We start from the raw sequence: 23,339 nt of genomic DNA on the forward strand, positions 1-23,339 counted from the left end.
TAAAAGATTAAGAATAGCTAATAGACTTAAAGACTTACTGTAGAGCTACAGTGATCAAGACAGTATAGTACTGGTGAAAGAAAAGACAACCAGATTAATAGAACAGAATAGAGAGCCCAGAAATAGACACATACAAATATAGTCAACTGATCTTTGATAAGAAAGCATTGCCATTTCAGTGGAGAAAGGATAATCTTTTCAACAAATAGTGCTGGAACAACTGGATGGCCACATGAGAAAAAAAAAAAAAAAGAATCTAGACCCAGACCTTATAGCCCTCACAAAAATCAACTCAAATGGATCATAGACCTAAATGTAAAATGCAAAACTATAAAACTTCTAGAAGATGACATAGGAGAAAATCTAGGTTACCTTAATTTTGGCAATGACTTTTTAGGTACAACTCCACAAGCATGGTCTGTGAAAGAAAAAATTAATAAGTTGGACTTCATTACAATTTAAAAACTTTTGCTTTCTGAAAGATGTTAGGAGAATTAAAAGATAAGCCACAGACTGGGAGAAAATATTTGTAAAAACACATATCTGATAAAGGACTTGTATCCAAAATATACAAAGAACTCTTAAAATGCAACAAGAAAACAAACAACCCAATTAAAAAATAGGCAAAAGATCTATACAGACACATCCTCAAAGAAGATATATAGATGTCAAATAAACATGAGAAAAGATGTTCAACATTGTATGTTATTTGGGAATTGCAAATTAAAACAACCACCATGAGATACCACTACTTGCCTAATAGAATGGCTAAAATCCAAAACATTGACACGACCAAATGCTGACCAGTGGCTGTGGTAATAGGAACTATCATTGCTGGTGGAAATAAAATTTGGCAAAGCCATTTTGGAAGTCAGTTTGGCAGCTTCTTACAAAGTTAAACCTAGGTTTACCACATGATCCTGCAATTGAGCTCCTAGCTATTTACCCAAATGAACTGAAAACTTATGTCCATACAAAAACTGCCACATGAATGTTTATAGCATCGTTATTCATGATTTCCAAAAGTTGGAAGCAACCAAGATGTTCTTCAATAGGTGAATGGATAAACAAACTATAGTACTTCCATACAATGGAGTATCATTCAGTGACTTCTAAAAAAGGGCTATCGAGTCATGAAAACAAATGTATATTGCTAAGTGAAGGAAGTAAGTCTGAAAAGGCTACGTACTACATGATTTCACCTCTATGATATTCTGAAAAAGACAAAACTGTAGAGACAGAAAAAAGATCAGTGGATACCCGGGGCTCAGGGAGGGAAGAGGGATGAAAATCTGGAGCATAGGGTACTTTTAAAACAGTGAAACTCTACTGTATGATACTGTAATTATGCTGTAATTATGGACACATGACATTATGCATTTGTCAAAACCCATAGAAGTGTACAACAAAGAGGGAACTATGGACTTTAGTTAATAATAATGTATCAAAGTTGGTTCATCAGTTGTAATGAATGTACCATACTAATGTAAAATGTTAATAATAGGAGAAACTGTGTGTGGTGGGGGGATGGAGTATATTGGAACTCTCTGTACTCTGTGCAATTTTTGTGTAAACCTAAACCTGCTCTGAAAGATAAAGTGTACTAAAAAAAAAAAAAAGTCAGTCAGCCACACACCCACGTACACACACACAGAGCCTTCAGTGAAGTTTTTACGTTGGTAACATATAACTTACATAACCAGTTAAATCAGTAAAGGTATTTTCATTTTGTAAAAACAAAACAAAACACTGGCCAAACAAACAAAAACCAAACAAATTCACCTTTTAAAATATGATTGGTTTTACAATTGTAGCTTATTATTGATTTATTTCATTTTGCATTTTATTCTCAGGGAAGGTTTGCAGCTCATATTCTCCCTTAGTCACACCCATTTTCTCTCAAATTCCAGGGATAAACAAACAAGATGACACTCCCCATTTCAGACAGCCCTCTCTAATAACTATATACATTTTTAAGGCATAGATTTTTTTCATTGTTGTTGTTTACCTCATGGACAAACTCAGGGCCAAGCAGAAGAGTCTGGGTTCTCTGGGATCCCATGGTCAGTCTCTTGCTCTAAGACAGAGTTTCTTGACCTTTTTTTTTTTTTTCCTACATAAATGCACAATTGAGGTAGAAAAGGCCTGGGAAGTGAACAGGAGAGATTGATTACTTCTACATGGGATAATGGAAGTCTTTACAGAGGCCATGATATTTGACATGGACCTGGAAGAATGAATAGGAACTTTCAAGATGGATGAGAGGGAAAAGAACTTGCCAAGTGCGGGAAGAACAGGAAGCAGGAGGAGTGAACATGTGTGGCTTTCTTAGGGACTATCAAGTGGTCGGGTGTAAGTGAGGTGTAGTGGTGTGCAGGGGATGAGGGAAAGACAGGTGGAGACTGTGTGGTTAGGGCTTTGAAGGTCATACCAAGACGTCTGGGCTTTATTCCGAAGACAAACGAAAAACTCAAGATTTCTGATTGGAGACTCACATATCCTGACTTTCATTACAGGAAGAGAAACCTTCTGTGTCTGTCCTGCCTCTAGTTTCTTTTCATTTTCCATTGATTCTCCACACTGCTGACTATTTCTCTTAAATGTGGATCTGATCATTCTGTCCCCCTTCCCCCGCATGTAGAAACACTTAAATTATTTATTTTACCCATAGATTAAAGACAAACTCCTTGACAAGGATCACCTAAGAAACCTCTCATCTGATCTTGATCTTTTTTTACACCTCAACAACAACAAATTACTGTGTACCTGCACATGTGAACCCATGCAGTTTCAGAAACTTCTCCAGTTTCTTTCATTCTAGGAAGCATATTAGAATGGAAATGAGTCTTATTATACCAATGACTGTGTGGTTACTTTAAATTTTTAAATGAATTTCATTAGAAAACAGCAGCACTGTATTGTTAAACTGTTAAAAGTATTGTTAAAGTACCCATGTAAATTTAAGAGTGATGCTCCCTCTACTAGTGTCTCCATGTAAGCTTTGAATAGGAAAGGATTTTTTTTTTTTTTTAAGAGACACACACAGTAAATGGGAAGCAGCTGGTAAAGTGCAAGGCATTTGCTTTTGTGCTCCATAGGAACTGGATCCAATGCCTGGTTTTTCTACAAGAAGTACCCTGCAGAGTTGTCAAGTTCAGTTTGCAGGTTTGTTATAAATGTCAGCATTTAGGGAGCATCTATTGCATGCTAATATGTTTAAAAGGCTGTGAAACCCAGTAAGAAAAACAGTTCCTTCAAGAATTGTGACACAGGTGAATTTATTCAGTCTCAGAATATTTATTGAGTGCCTACTACATGTCAGACTCTTCTAGAGCTGGAGATGTAGTGGTGAAGACAACAAATAAAAGTGCCTGCCCTTTCTGAGCTTATGATTTAGAGGCGAAGTTTACTGTACAGTGAAGGAGTGAAATGGTGATTTATAGCATTGAGAAATTTTAGAGTGCTGGATTTGGTTTTCTATTGATTTTAAAATACATTGTTGCTTTGGCTGTTCTTTTTAATTTTAATTTTTATTCTTTTTGGAGTAAGGAAAATGTTCAAAAATTGATTGGGGTGATGAATGCACAACTATATGATGGTACTCTGAACAGCTGACTGTACACTGTGGATGACTGTATGGTATGTGAATGTCTCAATAAAACAGAATTAAAAATTTAAAAAATACAATGTTGCATTACTTTTGCAAGTAGTCCAGTTCTAGTCAGTCTCCCTGATGATCCACCCAGCTGAGGAATTTAAAACAATACCTTAGGCTTGGAAGAGACCTTAGTTGTTATAATAGTTTTGACTCCTTCATTTTATAGATGGAAAAAAATGAAGTTACATAACTATGTTTACATCTGCATTAGTGAGAGTGAAGACTGGGCCTTAGATCCATGCTTTCTCAACCATATTCTTTGTGCTTTCTGGAGTGAATCAGAATCTGAGTCGAGAGAAGTGACACTTGCATAAAGAACAGATAGTTCAGAGTTCAGAGTTCGCTGTCAATTGGAGTGATATGGCTAATCAGAAAGCATGGTTTAGTGGGAGACTAATAAGATACCTGAGCTCTAAGCCTGAAAAAATTCATTAAAGAGAAGCCATTTAACCTAGGCCCTAAATTCCTTGTCTTTAAAATGAAGGGATACAACTGGATGGTGAGAACTAACATTTGCATAGCACTTTGAGTCCTTTAAAGTGTGTATTGTGTAAAAAGATTTGCAAAATGCCTGGCATGTGGTGAGAAAAATGGTTTGTTTTATTCTTAATCCCATAGCAACCTCAAAAATATATATTTCATTTTACAGATGAAGTTGAGAATTACAGAATTAAGCAAGTTTTCCAAGGCTCATCAGTTAAAGAACAGGGAACCAGGCTGAGAACCAGAACTGACTGTACTGTGTGTGTGTGTGTGTGGGGGGGTATATTAAGACCCCTCCAATTATAAGATTATTTTATAGGAATTCAGTCTTGATGTGAACCTAGAAAGATGGGCAGAAATAGTACAGTCAGAGGGCAGGGAGAGAGATTTAATTTAGAGGCAAAACATGAGCATGAAGGAAAGGTTTTGGGAAGGGAAAGAAAGAGTATCATCTACAGTGTTTGCCGGGAGGCAGCTTTTCTAAACGGGGTGGGTGGGATGGCCAGATAGGAGAAATGTGAGGAAGGCTCTGAAGGCCTGGCTAAGGAGTCTGTTAGGTTTTTGAGCCGAGTGGTAGCATAATGTTAATAACGTTTTATTATTATGGTTGTGATTTACCGAATAGTTTGGGATGGTGAGGCTAGAGCTCCAGAAACTACTAGTTAGATGGCTGTTGCTAGAGTCGAAAACAGGGTGATGAGGGCCTTCAGTATCTGAGGTAATGAGACCTCAAAGTGTTCCTGTCTTAGGCAACAAAAACTGTTCCAGGCATATGCAAACTCGTTATTTTTTTTAAAGGCTTATAAGTATTTATTTTATTTTAAAAGCATCTAGTGCACATGTCTGTATGACCAAAGAAGCTCGTTGGGAATTAAAACAAGTTAGACCCCTGTTTTTGCCATTTTCTAATTATGTAATCTAGAGGAAGTCACCAAACCTCTCCTGAACCTTCGTTTCGTTTCCTCTAAAATAAAACCAACAATCCCTACTTCATAAAGCATTTACGTGGATTAAACCAGACTGTTTTAAGACAGCTAGCAATGGCGCGCAATGTTGGTTCCCGTCTTCCCTTAGGTATCCTTTGGGGAGGGGTGTTGAGTAGGCAGGGACCGCCCGGCAGGGCACTAGTGGTCTGATGCTGGGCTGACATCCGAAGGCCGGCCCCACCTTGGACCAGGCTTCGCGCGGGATGACCGAGCATCTCCTCGGGCCGGCAGGACAAACGCTTCCCTGTCAGAACTCTAGATCGTTGCGACACCAGCCGGAGGTGCCGAGGTGAAGCGCTGGTAAGAGGGCGGCGAAACTGCGGCGCAGCCCGTAGCTGCAGCAGCCGCCCCCGCACCACCCGCCGCCAGCACTAGCCGCGGGTGCTGGGCCGCGCTGGCCGCGTTTGAAGTCTCCGGCGCGGCCGCTGGTTGGCGGGCGTGGGTCACGTGGTCAGGCAGGAGTTTCCCCGACAGCTGGAGGCTGCGTGGAATCCGGCGGCAGCTCCTGAGCTCGGCGGTGCGGACTTCCCCGCCCCCTCCCTCCTCCCTTCCCCGCCTGCTTCCGCCCGGCTTATTATCCTCCTTATTGATAAACAGAGCTGCCGCGGCGGCGAGTCTCGGCGTGCGCTGATAGCTAAGCCATGGGAGACAAGAAGAGCCCCACCAGGTAACAGCGCCCGGGCCCCGGGGCCCGGACTGTGCAGGCGGCACGGCCCTCGTGCCGGGCTTGGGGCCGCCGCCTCGTTCGCCGCCTGGGCACCGGGACGAGAACGGGGGCGGCGCCGCTGCTGCGCGAGTTCTGCCGCGTGAGGGGCCGGCGCCGGCCGCCCCACAATGGAGCTGCGATGGCGGCGGCGGTGGCGGCTGGAGACGCTGCCCCTGTGTCAGCGGCGGCGGCGGCTGCGGCCGAGATCGCGGCTTCCCCCCCTTGACGCCCCCTTCCCTTCCTCCTCCGAGCTGGAGCGCGGCGCGCCGCGGAATTGGGGTGGGGGCGGGGCGGGGGCAGCCGCGGAGCTGGGGCGCCGGGCGCGGCCTGCTGGTGACCCCGCGCCGCGTCGTGTCCGGGTTGTGTCCTACAGGCCGAAACGGCAGCCGAAGCCGTCCTCGGATGAGGGTTACTGGGACTGTAGCGTCTGTACCTTCCGGAACAGTGCCGAGGCCTTCAAGTGCATGATGTGCGATGTGCGGAAGGGCACCTCCACCCGGTGAGTCCCGGGCCTGCCCCGCGCGCTGACTGATCGCGGCGCGGAGGACGACCCTGCGGCTGCTGCCCCTCCCGTAACACTCTCAGACCGGGCAGGAGGAGGCGAGAGTGAGGTGGCCGCCGCGATAGGAATTGGGTCAGATTGATCGCGACCCAAGCGATGGTTTGCGGTGCGGGGTAATTGAAGAGGCTGTAACGTGTTTTTTTTTTTTTTTTCCCCTGCCAAGACAGTATAAATTATTTAAGGGAGACATGAGCTACTGCGATTTAATTCGTATTGCAGGGTGTAATGTCCCCCCACCCCCCATATAATAATATTGGCTGCATTGTTGTGTTAGTGTGTGGGGTTCATGGAAAAACCGTGAAATCCAATCTAGAAGTAAAGGATATAATTTAATTTCGTTCTTTAAAAAAAAAGTGATTGTGGAGTACACAATAGATTAAATTTCTTTTTTATAAATGGATGCCTGGAAGGGTCAGATCAAGGTTTTGTTTAGTGTTTATATTACAGTTAGCTAATATTTTATAAATAGTTGGAGGTGAGCCCAGTCAATAGAAACACGTTTTTACTGAAAGTATCTGAATATCTTCAGTTTGATTAAATGGCAATTGGTTAGATTTTAAAATGAGATAAAATGGCCTCTACTTATTTTCAGTTTTAACTTTATTGTAGGCTTACAGTATAATAATTCTCTTTTAAAAAACCACTTAAGTGAATTAAGTGGATAAAGAAAATCATCGAGGATATTCAAAGTCAGTGACATTTTTGTCGCCAGTTCTTAGTTACAAAGTTCTTTGCTTTCACAGAAAGGTCGCCTTTGAATTAATTCATTACAGTCCTCTGATTTATAGCTCAATATTTAAATAACTTTTGTATTTTGATTTCATAACCTACTAGAAATTAAATGATCACAGTAAGAGTATAAACATACTAATGTGTTATAGTTTTGCTGTAAAAAAGAGGGCCTAAATAATCTTGACGTTGGATTTAAATATTTGACGGGTTGCATTCTAAAAATGAGATATCCTGATTTTTAAACACCATTTATAGCATTTTATTAAAAATTTTTAGTGTAGTGACAATTGGTTAGCGAAAGTTTTTCTCTGTGAAGTTAGCTGTTTTGACTTGCCTGTCTTTTTTGTAAATTATTATATGCTGTTTGTATATTCCTTTTACAATGGATACAATATATTGAACATTTGCATGATAGACTTTATAAGCAAACTTCAAACATCTAAATTTAAGGGAATAAAACAACAGAAAAAGGTCAAGAAGAAAAAAGTACCTATTTGCTAAAATGATCATAGTAGCCACTTTTGGACCCGTGATTTAGGTATTTTGAAAAGTAGAGTATCTTTATGGGTACATACAGTTGGATTTAGCTTAGATTATATTTGTCATCTATGTTAGTTAGCACTTTGTACTATTTTAAATGCTCAGTAAGCAGTTTTTAGAAAATTATTTTTTTTTTTGAGGCAGGAATTTTAAAGTGGAAACAATTATTATTATCTCTGATACAGTATTGTTGCTTTTTGTTGTTCCCTCTCTATTTTCTTTTAGCCGTTAGAAAAATACTGAAACTAGAAGAGCCTATATGTTTATTTGCAGGGACAGCAAGGAAGGGGGGAAGCTGGTGTCCTACTCCACAGCCAGTCTTGGGGTTAGAGGAACCCTGAGAAATAGAATAGGTGGTGGCAGCTCAGAAGAGAAGAAACAGGCTGAATACCTGGCACCTCGAAGAAGAAGGAATATAGTGCACAGGGAAGTTGGCCCAGGACAGAGAAGTGGGCCTAGTTTAAAGAGGCTTGAGGCCCGCATGGGGGCCCCTGACATTTTTACCGGTACTTCTGAGCTCTTGTAGATCCAAATTTTAGTGGTCGAAACATTACTTGAGGAGGACTCAGAGAAGCATTGTCATTTGGATTGAAACTGAAGAGGCTCTGGGCAACTCACCAGAAGTCTAAGGGACACTCTGTTCCTAAAAGTAAGTGTTCTACACTGCGACCCTCTCAGCTTCTTCCTTTCTTGAATTGTCTCGTCTCTTTTGATTTTGGCCCTGAGTTAAACCTAAGAGCTCTTGATTTCTCTATTATCTGTTATTTTCCTCCCGCTGTTTCTGAAATTTAGAGTGGAATCCATGTTTGGATGGAACAATAGAACAGGGCATTGTTAATAGGACAGATATTGATTTTACCACAAATGTTTTCCTCTCTGGTAATATTAGAAAAACAAGTTTAAAGGACTGCAGAATACTATTGAGAAACAAACGTTGCAGTAGCTGGAATAAATAATTCTCAAACTGACATGTTAATCGGTAGTTACGTTAAATTGAAGGGAAAGGCTGCAGAGTACCAAAGCAAGGACTAGATAGCTGCAGTGCAGAAGAATGCAGTTTGCTAATGACCTGTGTGACCTACAGACAGAATTTGAATCCCTTGGGTCAAACTGACCTTTGAACTGACCCTGTCTCAGTCTCCAAAAGTGAGGCCAAGTTTAAGCCATTCTAGACATTTGAAATTCTTTTCTTTAAACCTCCAGAGAAGATGAATTCATCATCCCCTGTTGAAGTCTTTATTGACCTTTTGTTCTCAAGTATATCTGGTTCAAATCCTTTACAGCCTTTGATAGGTCATGTTTTTCTACAGAATAACTGTGTATATGAAGTGAAATGAGGTTACATTCATAGCATGTATTTCAGAATAAAATGTGAAGTAGTTTCAATTTCTTAACTGACAAATTATTTTCTTTAAATGTATGTTCTATGATTGAATTTCAATTTTTGTACTTGCTGGCCTTATTGGGTTTATTTGATCTATTAAACTTTTTATAATCCAGAATCTCAGTAACTAGATAGCTCAAGTACTTGAAGTTTTCTACATTGTGCTTTTATGAGAGAAATGCTTAAAAATGTCAAATGGACAGAAAAAATAAAAAAAGGAAAATCTGGTGATAAGTGATTGTCATGGGTGCTATACAGTCTCTTTCATCTTTGTATCTTAATTTCTTGTACTTTAATCAGTATCACAAATATAAATCTAAGAAACGTTATGAAATTACGAACCCTTTTGAATCATCAGAAAAAAAAAAACATTTAGTAAGGGTAGTAGACCAGTATCTAACTGCCGGTTCTTTGTATATGACTGGAAAATCACTTCGTTGCTTAATTCAAATAGGACATATTTGGAAATGAAAGTGATAAAGTTATTTGTTTTGGTTTTGAACTGTGGTCTAAGTAAGAAACTGTAAAATAAAATGCCTGGTACATAGTAGGCTTTCAGGTATAGTTTCCTCTTTATCTTTTTTCTTGGGGTAAATTTTCCTTTAGGTTCCTCATAGGTACTACTTTAGAGAACTATGAAAAACGTTTCATTCAGTAGAAAGAACACTAGGTATTGGTGTAGGAGTCTGGGAACCTGGGTTCATATCTCATTTCAACCACTTCAGAAGTTAGCATTTGGCAAATGTTTATTGAGTATCTTACTTTATGCAAGGCTTGAACTCTAGGTACTGGACATACAATAGTGAGCAAAATATATATCTCCTTTTGTTTCTTCTGTAAAATTTTAGAGTTTTGTTGTCAGATCAACAACACTTAGAACTGTACCAAATTCTATATATGAGGTAGTATTAGTAAATCTTTATGTGTGAGCCAAAGAGGTGAAATTTCTCCATTAAAAAAAATTAAATTTATAACTGAACACAGTATTATGGTTAGGATGTGACTACTGGTAAAAAGAATGAATTGTTTCGGCGTCTATAAAATGGGAGTAAACTACATAGTGTTCACATTTTGAAGAAACCTTAAGGAAACAACTATTATCTGATGAAATCTCTTCAGTATTATTGTTGCCGTGTCATGATTGCTTTCTGTCTTCTACTTTGAGGTTTGGTACAGAGTTGATTCTGTTAAACTCTTGGTGTGAATGGGAGAAAAAAATGAGGACCATCTAAATAAGTTCATTTTTCAGAAATGCCTTTTCATCCTCCCCTGCTTAATCTGAGGAGCCCCTCTAGGTTATTGTTCTGAGATTGTTTGTTTTTCCTCCTCCTTGTATGTTGGTTTAGAGTACCCACATGGGTTCACTTTTATAGAGCACTTTTGAGGGTAAATAGTGTTTGGGTATAGACTACAGAAGTGATTTTCAGAGTGGTCTGAGGAACTCTGGGGTGTCCCTGAGACTCTTTTAAGAGAGACTATAAGGTTTCAAATATTTTCTTAAACTGCTAAGATGTTATTTGCTGCTTTTCATTATTGACACTTGCATTGATGGTGCAGAAGCAATGGTGGTTAAAACTGGTGGTATGGTAGTGTGCATCAAAGCAGTATTCAAATTGCTTTATTCATTGTATTCGTTGTACCCTTTTCTACCATTCCCTTGTGGTAAAAATAGAGCCAGTTTCACTTAATATTTTCAGTGAAACAATAAAAGTTCCTAATTGTATTAAATCTCTTGTCGCTTTGAGTAGTCTTTCTGACAGAATGGGAAGTACACATAAAGCACCTCTGCTGCATACTGAAGTGATTGATTCAAGGAAAAGCTCTTGTGCAGTTACCTGAGTGGCAAGCAGAGCTAGCTGCTTTTTTCATAAAACATCATTTTAACTCGAAAGAATGAGCAATAAACAATCGTTATTCAGAATTGGGTATTTAGCAGATATTTTCTCAAAAGCAAAACAGTGAGCCTGTCATTCAAGGAGAATAATTGATAGCACTTGTTTCTAATGATAAAAATTGGGGTTTCAAGTGAAAATTAGGATTTTGGAAAACTTGTAACTATTACAGTGAGTTTGAGAACTTCCAGTACTTTAAAGATTTTTCTGATGAGATTGATGATGGTATTAATGAATGTACTTTTTGATTCATTAATTGTTATGCAGATTTGGAAGTTGTATATAACTCAGTGAACCAGTATTTTCCCAATAACCAAGGCATGATGTTACTAAACCATTCATGGATAATTCATTCAAAGTGCAAATTAAACCAATGGATTTTAAGTGAAAACATTAAGAAAAGTTCACTGATATGGTTCAGATTCCACATTGCAACTAACCTTTGAGAAATTACCTGTGTTTTTAGGTAGTATCAAAGAAGGATATCCATAATTATCTGAAAAGACTATTAAAATACACTTTCCTTTTTCAACTACATATCTGTGGGAGTTCAGATTTTCATGTTCTCTAACCAAACATATTGCAGTAGATTGAATGCAGAAACAGATATGAGAATCCAGATGTCTTCCATTAAGTATGATGTTAGAAATTTGCAAAATATAAAACAATGCCACTCTTTACACTAAATTATTTGTTTTGAAAAATAATCCTTTTTATAAATGTTATTTATATGATTATGTAATTTATTGTTTATTGTTATTTTAAGTTGAAATAGTATAAATTTTTCTCAGTTTTAATTTCTAATATAGTAAAACCCGTATAAACAAGAGCTCCTTGGTGGGGGGCCTCAATAACTTTAAGAGATCTGGAGACCAAAACATGTGTGAACCGTTGGTCTAGAGTTTTACTAGCTTGAGTTTCTACCAATAGATTTACATCAGGAGGCTTTGTTTTTCTTTCTTTCTTCTGTATTGAGTGAGGTCTCTGATAAGCAGTGACCTAGCTGTTAAACTCAGTAGCCCAATCTCAGTCTTTTGTTGATGTGACCTCTGCAGCATTTGATGCTGCTAGTTTCCCCACCCCCCTTTTTAAAATACATTTTCTTATTGTGAAATTTAACATATTATACATAACTGATAAGTTTCAGAGTAGGATTTAACAAATAATTAGAGAGCAAATTTCAAAGAATGTTATGGGTTAGAGTTCCAAACTTCCAGTTGTTTCCTTATTGTGAAGTATAACGTATATAGACAGGTGATAACTTTCCAAGTACAATTTAACAAGTAGTTATATAGGTAATTTTAAAGAATGTTACGGGTTACAGTTCCACAGTTTCAGTTCTTTCCTTATTGTAAAATATAAGATATATACAGAAAGGTGATAACTTTCAAAGAACTATTTAATGAGTAGTTACAGAGCAAATTTCAAAGGATGTTATAGGATACAGTTCCACCATGCCAACTATTCCAACACCTCAGCATCTAAAAAAAGTATGTATTTATATAAAGCTTCAGTATTCATAGACCTTTGTTAAATCTTGTTTGTTGCTACCCCTTCCTCTCACTTAATTTCTTTCTCCGTCTTCAGGGGTGTCTAGGCAGTGACCAGTCTAACTTGCTCATATTGTAAGGGGATGTTGACATTACAGGGAAGGGGGTTGCATCTGATTGTTCTTAAAGAGGCTGTTGCTTCTAGGTTTTAGGACTTGTCTGGCATAGGAACACTCGGGTGGATTTAGGTTTCTGAGAGATAAAACTAAGTGAGTGCATCTTTTATAGAATCTCAGGTAGGGAACCTAGGTATTTGAGGACTATTTTGGTAAGGGCATGACATACTGTGGCCATTGGGAGCTTGCATAAAACTTCCAGGATAGCCTCTCGAGTTTATTTGGGATCTCTCAGCCATTGTAACCTCACCTCACCTTGTTACCTCCTTTCCTTTTTCCCCTTTTGGTCAAGTAGGCATTTTCAATCCTGCTGGGGCCAGGTTCATCCCTGGGAGTCAGGTCCCACGGCGCCAGGGAGATTCATTCCCCTGGGCGTCATGTCCCTCTTTGGGGGAGGTTAATGAATTTATTTGCTGAGTTGGGCTTAGAGAAAGGCCACATCTTTGCATCAAAAGAGATTCCCTGGAGGTGCCTCTTAGGCATGATTATGGGAAGGCTCAGCCTCCCATTTACAACCCTAAGTTTTACAAGAGCAAGCCTCAAGTCGAGGGCCTGATTTATTAAGTAATGGGTTCTTAACTTCACTTACTCTATATTCTATCCCAAGATAAATGGTCAGTTTCCTACATTATCTTCACTTAGTTGTACAGTCCTCATCACCCTCAACTTTAAACTATTATTGTAACATAAAACGTCCCAGAGCTCTTATCAGCTGCTAATTATTCATCCCTAGTATTAGTGTAGTGTTGGTAAGATATTCCTATTAAGTATAGTCTTTAATATGTAATGGGTACTTTTCGGTATACCACTCTGTTATTAATCTCTGCCCTGGTGTCATACCTTATAAGTGTATCATGCTACCACTTATTTAGGTTTGTGCTGCTACTTTGTGGTTTGCATGCCTTTAAACAGCCATTTACAAACATGTTGACCTTCAGTGCGTCACTGATACTTACAATCCCGTTAATGAGCTATAGTCACACCTGACTATTCCTATACCATTAAGTTCACCCTCATTATTGTATCTGTACATATGAGATTATAATTCCCCCTTCACTAGCTTCTATCTCTAGGTCTCCTATATTCTACATTAAAAGACCCTTATTTTACATTTTTCACAGAGTTCACATTAATGGTAACATACAGTATCTCTCCTTTTGTATCTGGCTTATTTCACTCAGCATTATGTCTTCAAGTTTCATCCATATTGTCATGTGTTTCACGACCTCGTTCCTTCTTCCTGCTGGTTAGTGTTCCATCGAATGTATCTAGCACATTTTGTTTATCCACTCATCTGTTGAAGGACATTTGGGTTGTTTCCATCTCTTGGCAATTGTGAATAATGCTGCTATGAACATTGGCGTGCAGATATCTGTTCGTGTCACTGCTTTCCGATCTTCCGGGTATATACCGAGAAGTGCAATCGCTGGATCGAATGGTAACTCTATATCTAGTTTTCTAAGGAACTGCCAGACTGAATTCCAGAGTGGCTGAACCATTATACAGTCCCACTGGCAGTGAATGAGAGTTCCAATTTCTCCATATTGTCTCCAGCATTTGTAGTTTCCTGTTTGTTTAATGGCAGCCATTCCAACTGGGATGAGATGATATCTCATTGTGGTCTTAATTTGCATCCCCCGATAGCTAGTGAAGATGAACATTTTTTCATGTGTTTCTTAGTCATTTGTATTTCCTCTTTGGAGAAATGTTTTTTCATTTCTTTTGCCTGTTTTCTAATTGGGCTGTTTGTACTCTTGTCATTGAGTTGTAGGATTTCTTTATTTATGCAAGATACCAGTCTCTTATCAGATACATGGTTTCCAAATATTTTCTTCCATTGTGTTGGCTGCCTCACCACCTTTTTGACAAATTCCTTTGAGGTACAGAAGCTTTTGATTTTGAGGAGTTGCCGTTTATTTTTTCTTTCATTGTTTGTGCTTTGGGTGTAAGGTCTAAGAAGCTACCTCCTATTATTAGGTCTTGAAGATGTTTGCCTACATTATCTTCTAGGAGTTTTATGGTCCTGTCTTTGTATTGAGGTCTTTGATCCACTTTAAGTTAATCTTTGTATAGGGTGTGAGGTGGGGGTCCTCTTTCATTCTTTTGGATATGGATATCAAGTTCTCTGAGCCCCATTTGTTGAAGAGACTGTTCTGTCCCAGTTCAGGGGATTTGGGAGTCTTATCAAAAATCAGTCCACCATAGATCTGGGGGTCTTACTTCCGAAATCTCAATTCGATTCCATTGATCAGTATGTCTATCTTTGTGCCAATACCATGCTGTTTTGACTACTGTGGCTTTCTAGTAGGCTTCAAAGTCAGAAAGTGTGAGTCCTCCCGCTTTGTTTTTCTCTTTTAGAATGTTTTTAGCAATTCGAAGCCTCTTTCCCTTCCAAATAAATTTGATAACTAGCTTTTCCAAGTCTGCAAAGTTAAGTTGTTGGAATTTTGATTGGGATTGCATTGAATCTGTAGATCAGTTTGAGTAGGATTGACATCTTAACTATGTTTAGCCTTCTTGTCCGTGAACACGGAATATTTTTCCATCTCTTTAGGTCCACTTTTATTTGTTTTGGTAAAGTTATGTAATTTTCTTTGTAGTGGTCTTTTATATCCTTGGTTAAGTTTATTCCTAGGTACTTGATTTTTTTAGTTGCTATTGTGAATGGAATCTTTTTCTTGAGTATCTCTTCAATTAGGTCATTTCTAGTGTATAGGAACATTGCTGACTTATGTGCATTAATATTGTATTTTGCCACTTTGCTGAATGATGATTAGCTCAAGTAGCTGTGTCTTGTATTTCTCAGGATTTTCCAAATGTAAGATCATATTGCCTGCAAATAATGACAGTTTTACTTCTTCCTTTCCAGTTTGGATGCCTTTTATTTCTTTGTCTTGCCGGATTGTTCTGGCTAGAATTTCTAGCACAATGTTGAATAATAGTGGTGAAGAAGGCATTTTCAGTACCTTGATGCCAGGGCCAGTCTCATTCCTGGAAGTTGTGTACCATGTTGCTGGGGAGATTTGGTCCCTTGTCTTTTATTTTAATTGAAACTTTCCGTCTTTGGCTTATTTTCTAGTTTTCCTTCTACATCTCTGTAATCAACTTCTGCCTCTCCAAACCCAGTTTCTGTATATTCCTTAGTTTGTATATGGTATAAACTTATTTCAGGAATGCAAGCTAGGAATTTTCATTGTTTCAACATCTCAGCTTGTTTCTAATTCGCTGTTATACCTCATATCCAGTTTTCCTCTCGATTGTTTCTCAAATCTGTCTCCTTTTCACTATTTATGTAACTGTAGTTCAGAAGCACTTGTCTTTTCTCTCATAGGCTATTAGACAAATTGGTCTCCCTTCTTCTACAACCTTGCTACTATTATTATCTTCATTATCTTTCTCAAACATGTCTGATTAAGTTGTTCTCTATATGTCAAAAAAAAAAAAAAAAAAAATTGAAGCCTCTCCAGTGTATTTCTAAAAGAAACTTGCTAAGATTACCTCTGCCTTCTCCCAACTACCATTGATTCTGTTCTATCTATATCTACATGTCAGCATTTATATATAATTATTACTAGAGAATCGCCATGTAATAGTTTAACTGTCTAGATGTTGATGTGCTCTGTAGGGCAGGACAGGGAGTGTCTTACTCACTGTATCTTTAGAAGCTAGTAAAGTACCTGGGATATTATAGGTATTTAAATTTTTTGAATGGATGTTCCTTCAGATTTGGATGTTGCTATTTGATGTTTGGCATAGCTTTTTCAATAATTAAAAAAATATATATATAAAAGATCAGACTATTTTGTCCATAAGTTATAGGCATATGTTGATTTTTTTAGCATTATTTCATAGGGTTACATTGTATGAGAATATCTTAGTATTCTTAAGGTACTGCTTTGGAGAGCTGTGTATTATTTGTATTAATTGATTTACAGGTACATATTTAGCCCTTGTTTTTCATATTATTGAGGCTTATGTAGTATAGCTGAAAGTGAAAAGTATTTCTTGACTAAAGTAAACTTATGAAGTCATAAAAGAATACAGCATATTATGAAATTATATTGCTTAACTAAATTTTAAGTTCTCTGTTGGATGATTTTTTCAGTTAAGATAGTTGACATTGAGGGCCTATTAAAAAGTGAAATATACTGTACATAGCTCTTTAGTATTTGGTATTGTTTAATTGGAAAATAGTTTAGCATTCAGATTTTGAATTTGTTCAAATTTACTGAGTTTACAATTCAGTAGGAATTAGTTAAATTTAATTATTATTGAACTGGCACTAATTTTTATCTTATGATTGATCTTACCTCCCTTTTCTATGGCCTCCCTATTCCCTGAGGTACAACAATATTGAAATTAGGCCAGTTGATAACCCTACAGTGATCTCTGAGTGTTCAAGTGAAAGGAAGAGTCATATTGATGTGGCAGACTTCATTGTCTTATTTTAAGGAATTTCCATAGCCAACCCAGCCTTCAGCAAGCACCACTCTGATCAGTCAGCAGCCATCAACATTGAGGCAAGATCCTCCACCAAAAAAATGTTATGACTTGCTAAAGATTAAGATGATGGTTAGCTCTTTTTAACAGTAAAGTAATTTTAATTAAGGTATGTACATTGTTTTTTTAGACATAATGCTATTGCACACTTAATAGATTACAGTATAGTATAGACATAACTTTTATATGCCCCGGGAAATCAAAAAAATTGTGTGACTTGCTTTATTGCGATATTTGCTTTATTGTGGTGGTCTGGAACTTAACTTGTGATATCCAGGAGATATGCTTGTATACTCATGGTTACACTTTAGTACAAGGAAAGGTCACAGATCAAAATCAGCCAAAGGAAGAGACAAATAGGGCAGGGTATGGGAAGATTTCAAATGTGAAATTTCTGTTGTTCTCTCCCATGGAATCAGGATGTGTTGCTTTCCTTTTATCTGTGTGTGATAGTATACATGGAAAATTACCAACCAGGGAAGCTTACCTGAACTTTGGTCTCTGTAGATTTTTATTGGGGCTTCATTATGTAGGCATGATTGATTGATGAATTGCCCACCTGAACTCAGTCTCCAAGTTGACTGATACCACCTGATCCAAAGCCCCCACCCTAAGTCATATATTTGGTCTTTCTGACATGGCCAGCCTCAGTTCTAAAACTATCGAATATGGGCTTATGGCCAGTCCTGCCCTAAACAAAGACACTCCTATCAGGTATGACATAGATTACCTCCCAAAAGCCGAGAGCAAAGGAAAAACTCTTTGGGCAAGACCAAATTCTTTACTACATAGTTACTGATATCTTTCTGTAATTCCATTTTCATTTCGCTTGTCAGTTGGACTCCCTACTTATTTTTCAAGACCCAACTCATATCTGTTCCCGGTGATATTGTAGCAGGTCCATCTTACACCTCCTTTCCTTTGTGTATCTTTTATGCATAATTCTGAATATGCAAGCCCTCTAGCTTCAGCATTTCCTCACATACATAGGGTTGATTTGTGTTTTTCCTATGAAGCTAGCCTTCTTTGAGAGATTGAATTAACTAGAGAGAGGAGGATGGCTGTCTGGTGAAAGCTATGAGAGTAGCTGTGTTCTTTTTCTAGAGTCTGAATAGTTCCTCATGTCCATTTGTGATGCTAACCTTTATTACGGCATTTAGCATATTGTTTTTCAGTTACATGTATTCCTTTGCTCCTTTGCTATGCTGTGAATTTCTTAAGGAAAATAGAAGTTTTCCATTATCTATTTTGCTGGTATATGGCAAAGTGCCTGGTCAATAATAGGTGTACAATAAGGTTTATTGAAGGAGAAATGCAGGTATTAGACATGATAAGTTCCTGGATTTTTTTCAGTAACTGTTGAAAAAATGGATAGTTCTGATACAGGTTATCTAAGTCATTACTCGAAAAGCAACCCTCCTATATGCATGTGAGAATTATCAGAACTAAGTGGTAGTGTACTAAAGTCTAGAATTCTGCACATGTTGATTGAACATGTACCATATACCAGAAATTACGCTAGGCTACAGAATTATGGATGAGTTCCATTTCCAACCCTCTAAGAGTCTGAATACTAGTAGAAAAGATAGTATTTTCTGAGTAAACAGAAGGAATTTGAAATGAATATTCCATCATAGTTTTTGGAGAAGTCCTATGCTCAAATTAGGTATGAAATCAGTAATTGTTGGTGGCCATTATTAGTAAGGCACTTTTGGTAAAATGTAGTAGCTTTAACATTGAGGCTAATTTCTAATTTTATTAATTACCTTCTGTTTGCCCTTTCCCTAAGAAATTTCAGCCCAATGGTGGTCTCTATGAACCAGCTGCCACTTCATTGTGTTATATAACTATGTATGTTTTTTAAGGGAACTGTTATTTTTTTAAGTATTTTTGAAGTAAGATTTTAGAAGACTAAAGTGATTACCTGCCTATGGTGAATTTGCATTGGGTGGTATGGCCTGTTAAATTTATATGTATTTAGTACTTAAATCATCTCAGAAGCTGTCTTCTTTTAGGAATAAAATAATTTTATAATAGGATAATATTGTTAAGTTTAATGTTTGTTTCTTTAGTTATCTTTTTGGTTATATTGGCAGTTGTCTTAGTTTCCCAGCTGCTAAAACACATACCATACAGTGTGTTGGCTTAAACAACGGGAATTTCTTGGCTCACACTTTTGAAGCTACATGGAAGTCCAAAGTTCGGTTGTCAGCAAGGCGATGCTTCCACTCTGAAGACAGTGGCATTCTGGGGCTGGCTGTGGGTGATCCGTGGAGTTTGCTTTTCTGTCATGTCCTCTCCTTTCTTTTCTAGGTTCTGTTTACTTCTAACTTCTCATGGCTTTCTCTCTGTGTGTCTGAATTTCATCTGTTTATAAAGGACTTCGGTAATCTGAATAATCTGGATTAAACACCAATTTGATTCATTTGACCACACTTTGATTAAAAATAACATCTTCAGAAGTTCATATTTACATTGGGCTCACTCCCATAATAACATCTTGGAAAGATCCTAATTCCAGTGGGTTCACTCCCATTAACAATGGATTACAATTAAGAACATATTTTTTTTTTCCTGGGGTACATAATTCAGCCTATGACAGCAGTGATCTTTAGTATATTACTCAATATTTTTTTTATAATCTGTACAAAAGGTTGAGAAGGTTGAAGGAGTTAATTCCTGTAAAGCCATTATATAGTGTATGATGCATAGAAAGTGCTCAATAAATGATGGCCATTACTTTAAGGTGTGTATTTGAAGCAATACTTACGATTTATTATTACCAAAGTAATTTTTAGTATTGATGGTTTCTGGGAGTAGGCATACAGAAAAATTACATCTTTAAATTATTTAACACTTGTATAGCACTCTACTGTGTTCAAAATGCTTTTGTATATATTCTTCCATTGCTCATCTAACAACCTGCGTGGAAGATGGTCATCTACTCATAGTTAGTTTTAAAGCCTAGATTGAAAACCAGGTTGACATTTAGTTGATTGATCTTTTCTTCCTTACATCTTTGATAAAGAAGTTTATAAAACTATCCTATTTTGGGTGAAAGGTTTCTTTGCTTATTCCTCTTTCCTTCAAGGTTAGATATAGGGCCAGCATACTTGGTAGAAAGATTAGCGTCCTGGGGGGTTTTCAGGTTTTCATTCAAGAATTTAATGAAACTTTCAGGTTTTTAAAAATGTATATTTTCCTTAAAACTTTTTTTCATAGGTTGTAATTTCAGTGGCATTGCAGTATATAAATACTATGTCATTGTGACTTTAAAAATAAATCATTCACTTAACAAATGTTTATTGAACTCCTGCAGTGTTTTGTTTATTTGCTTTCATGGTTGCTAAAACGCTTACCTGTTGTTATATGATTTGTGATTGGTAATTGTCTGATTTAAAAAATTAAGTATGCATTCCCTTCTGTAATAATATTATGGAAAATTACAGAATTACTGAGAATTTTAGACCTGGGACTACTTGGCATTTGCGGAATAGGCAAACTGATCTTCTTTCCATCCTTTTGACTTCTCTAGTCCAAAGTCTCCTCACCAATATTCTGTCCTAGCCTACCTTCTAAAACGTTCTGAATTGCTTTGTTTTTTTTTTTTTTTTCCTTCATTCTACCAGTAGTTCTTCCCTCACTAGAAAATTTATTATGTTCCATATAAGTCTGGGTAAAGTAATTGTTTCAAGTGTGAAAGTAAATAACCTGGGCATGAAAGTTAGAGGTTTATTTTATTTTTTTAAGATAATAAAACTCTGATGTAACAATATTACATGTTCATTGAAGATCCTAAAGAAGTATAAGAGGAAAATAGGAATGCCCATCATCATAAGTCAAAGATAGCTACTACTAAAATATTGTGTATCCTTTCAGTCTTTTATGTGTAGATATTTGCATTTAAAAGTGGAACTTGATATGTCATTGGAAGAATGGAGAAAAAGATAAGACTTATTTTAGTTAAGGGTGTTTCTGGCTTCACACGACCTCTTACGTTGCTTTGATACTCTCTGGCTGAATAATGTTTCACAACACTGGTCCTTGGTAATGCCTTTGAAATAAAGGAAGTCAAGAAAGTTTGGAAAATATTGTATATCATATCCTTCCTCTTGGAGTTTAATAAATTAAAGGTTAAGACTGACTTGTTTTTTTCATAAAAGAATGAGGTGGGCAGAGCTTCGAAGGTACAGTTTCCACTTGAGCTGCTTTTTCTAAAGGGCTTTTTTTTTTCTCTTTGGTGTGTGCCTGTGTGTGTGTGCAGGTATGGGTGTGTGCACAGACATGTATGCGTGTATGGGCATGTGGGTATGTGAATGTGTGGGCATGTGTGTCTCTATCTCTGTTGCTGTTTATGGTGCCCCTTCTCTCTTCGTAAGACACTTCTCTCAGTGAGTTTAATGAACTCTCCTGTCCAAAAATGTATTCTCTGTTATTACATTTCCCTTTTATAACTGTCCCTGGTACCCATATGCAGTCATGCATTCCTTCAACCATACAGCTTATCTGAGGTCATCTTTGGGAATCCTCTTGTGAGGGAGCAAGTTGCAGGAAGTAAAGAGAAGATGAGTTTTTCAGTTAGATTGAAGTAATACATGGAAAAGAACTGGACTTCCCTCACATGGGACTCAGAGATGTTGAATTGATACTTGGAGTCCTAAGGTTTCATGGCATTGTTTCACTGGCAAGCAGGTGCTCCCTGATTCCACTTCAACCAGATTGTCTCTGTTCTTTATTTATTGGTATTTCTTTTAATTTTTGTTTCGTAAAGGTGTTTTGCTAGCTCTTTTTTTTTTTTTTTTAATCTCTGCCCTGTTCCATCCATTTAGTCTTCTACCACTCAAGTTTTTCTGTTTAACATAGTAAATGGGTTAATTGTGTTTGGATTTCTTAGTCTCACAATTCAAAGGGAAGAGCTAATTAAGATTTCTGTTTGGTGGTGGGGAGATTTGAAACTTTTCTCTTGAAAGGACTTTACCTCTCTCCTTCCTTATATCATTCCAGTCTTCATAGTTACACCCCCATCTTCTCTAGACATTTTTGCTTTTTTTTTTTTTTTTTTTTTGAAGACTAATCCTGGTAAGCCTCAGAGCTAGATAAGCATTGATTAGATGAGTAATGAACAGTACAATTTATAGATGAAAAGTGTGTTAAACTTATAATGGCATCAAAATGTCATTTTTGATAAGGCTTGTTCAACACTGTCTATATGAAATATGGTTATCAAATTTGTTCGGTATTCCCTTGCTGTTAGTTTTTCATAAACTTAATGTCTCTAATTACATGGCATTTTTTGGTAACATTCCTTGATAAATTACCTTTTGATTGTAATCTTGCCATCATCCACTTGTATAAGATTTCATTGTATATTCATATTTTTATTGTAGGAAAATATATCTGGTTTTGTTTTTACAACTATGTATTTGTTTTTCATTTTTATGTGTATTCAGGATGATTTTAGAAAGCAAAAGTGCAAAGAACTTCAGTTTTTAAGAGTTCCCTGCAGTTAAGTAATGTAGTGACTAAGAGGTTAGACTCTGGAGTTCAAATGCTTAGGTTTAAATATTGGTTCTATCACTCTCGGTGTAACCTTGTAAAAGTTACTCAACTTCTCTGAGCCTCAGTTTTTTTGAATTGTAAAATGGAGATGATAATAATACCACCTTATAAGGTTGTTGTGAAGATTAAATGCAATAATCCTTGTAAAGTACTCAGCATACCACCTGACATATATTAAGTCCTCAAAAAATGTTACAGTTAAAACAGATTCACTAGTGGCGATAAAATAATCGATTTCCATATTGGAGTATAGCAATTCCTATTATTAAATGTGGGGTTCCAGTGAGGTAACTGACAAAACCAAAGCATAGGAACAATAAATGATATCTACCAAAAAAAAAAATTTCTGTAAAGTGTTTCAAGGATTCCTTCATATTCTCTCTCTCTCTCTCTTTATATATTCTTTCTCTCTATGTATGTTCTTACTGTTTTTCTTTAGTAGCCTGATGTGGACTGTAACATAAACATTTGGGCTTTACCAGTAAAAGTTTTAACATCTAGGAAGTACTCTGGGAGCATGATAGTAAGCAGTGCATGTAGACTTAAGAATTTAACAGCTAAAAGCAGTGTTTTACTTTTTGCATAGGTAAAGAGTATGTCTGTTTTCAAGGTTTGCATCGTCAGAGAGCATGGATGTGGTCTGTTAAGACCACTGTGCCCTCTTACACATA

The 23,339-nt window shown here is 37.3% G+C and overlaps 1 protein-coding gene and 1 pseudogene across 3 annotated transcripts in view; both read left to right on the plus strand.

Annotated features, from left to right (window-relative positions):
* Positions 1 to 5,758, plus strand: part of LOC119542843 — a 56,608-nt pseudogene extending 50,850 nt beyond the window's left edge.
* The window catches only part of YAF2 (YY1 associated factor 2), a 114,304-nt gene continuing 96,566 nt past the window's right edge, over positions 5,602 to 23,339 (plus strand). For 2 of the 3 annotated variants that reach the window (XM_037846608.1, XM_037846606.1), the window contains exons 1-2: positions 5,602 to 5,794; positions 6,207 to 6,332. In XM_037846608.1, the coding sequence (XP_037702536.1) occupies positions 5,769 to 5,794; positions 6,207 to 6,332 (152 nt within the window). In that variant the 5' untranslated portion in view covers positions 5,602 to 5,768. The remainder of the gene's footprint in view (positions 5,795 to 6,206; positions 6,333 to 23,339) is intronic. The other variant, XM_037846607.1, reaches the window with a different exon arrangement.

This window comes from Choloepus didactylus, chromosome 8, assembly GCF_015220235.1.
Source record: "Choloepus didactylus isolate mChoDid1 chromosome 8, mChoDid1.pri, whole genome shotgun sequence".
In the NCBI taxonomy this organism is placed as follows: domain Eukaryota; kingdom Metazoa; phylum Chordata; class Mammalia; order Pilosa; family Megalonychidae; genus Choloepus; species Choloepus didactylus.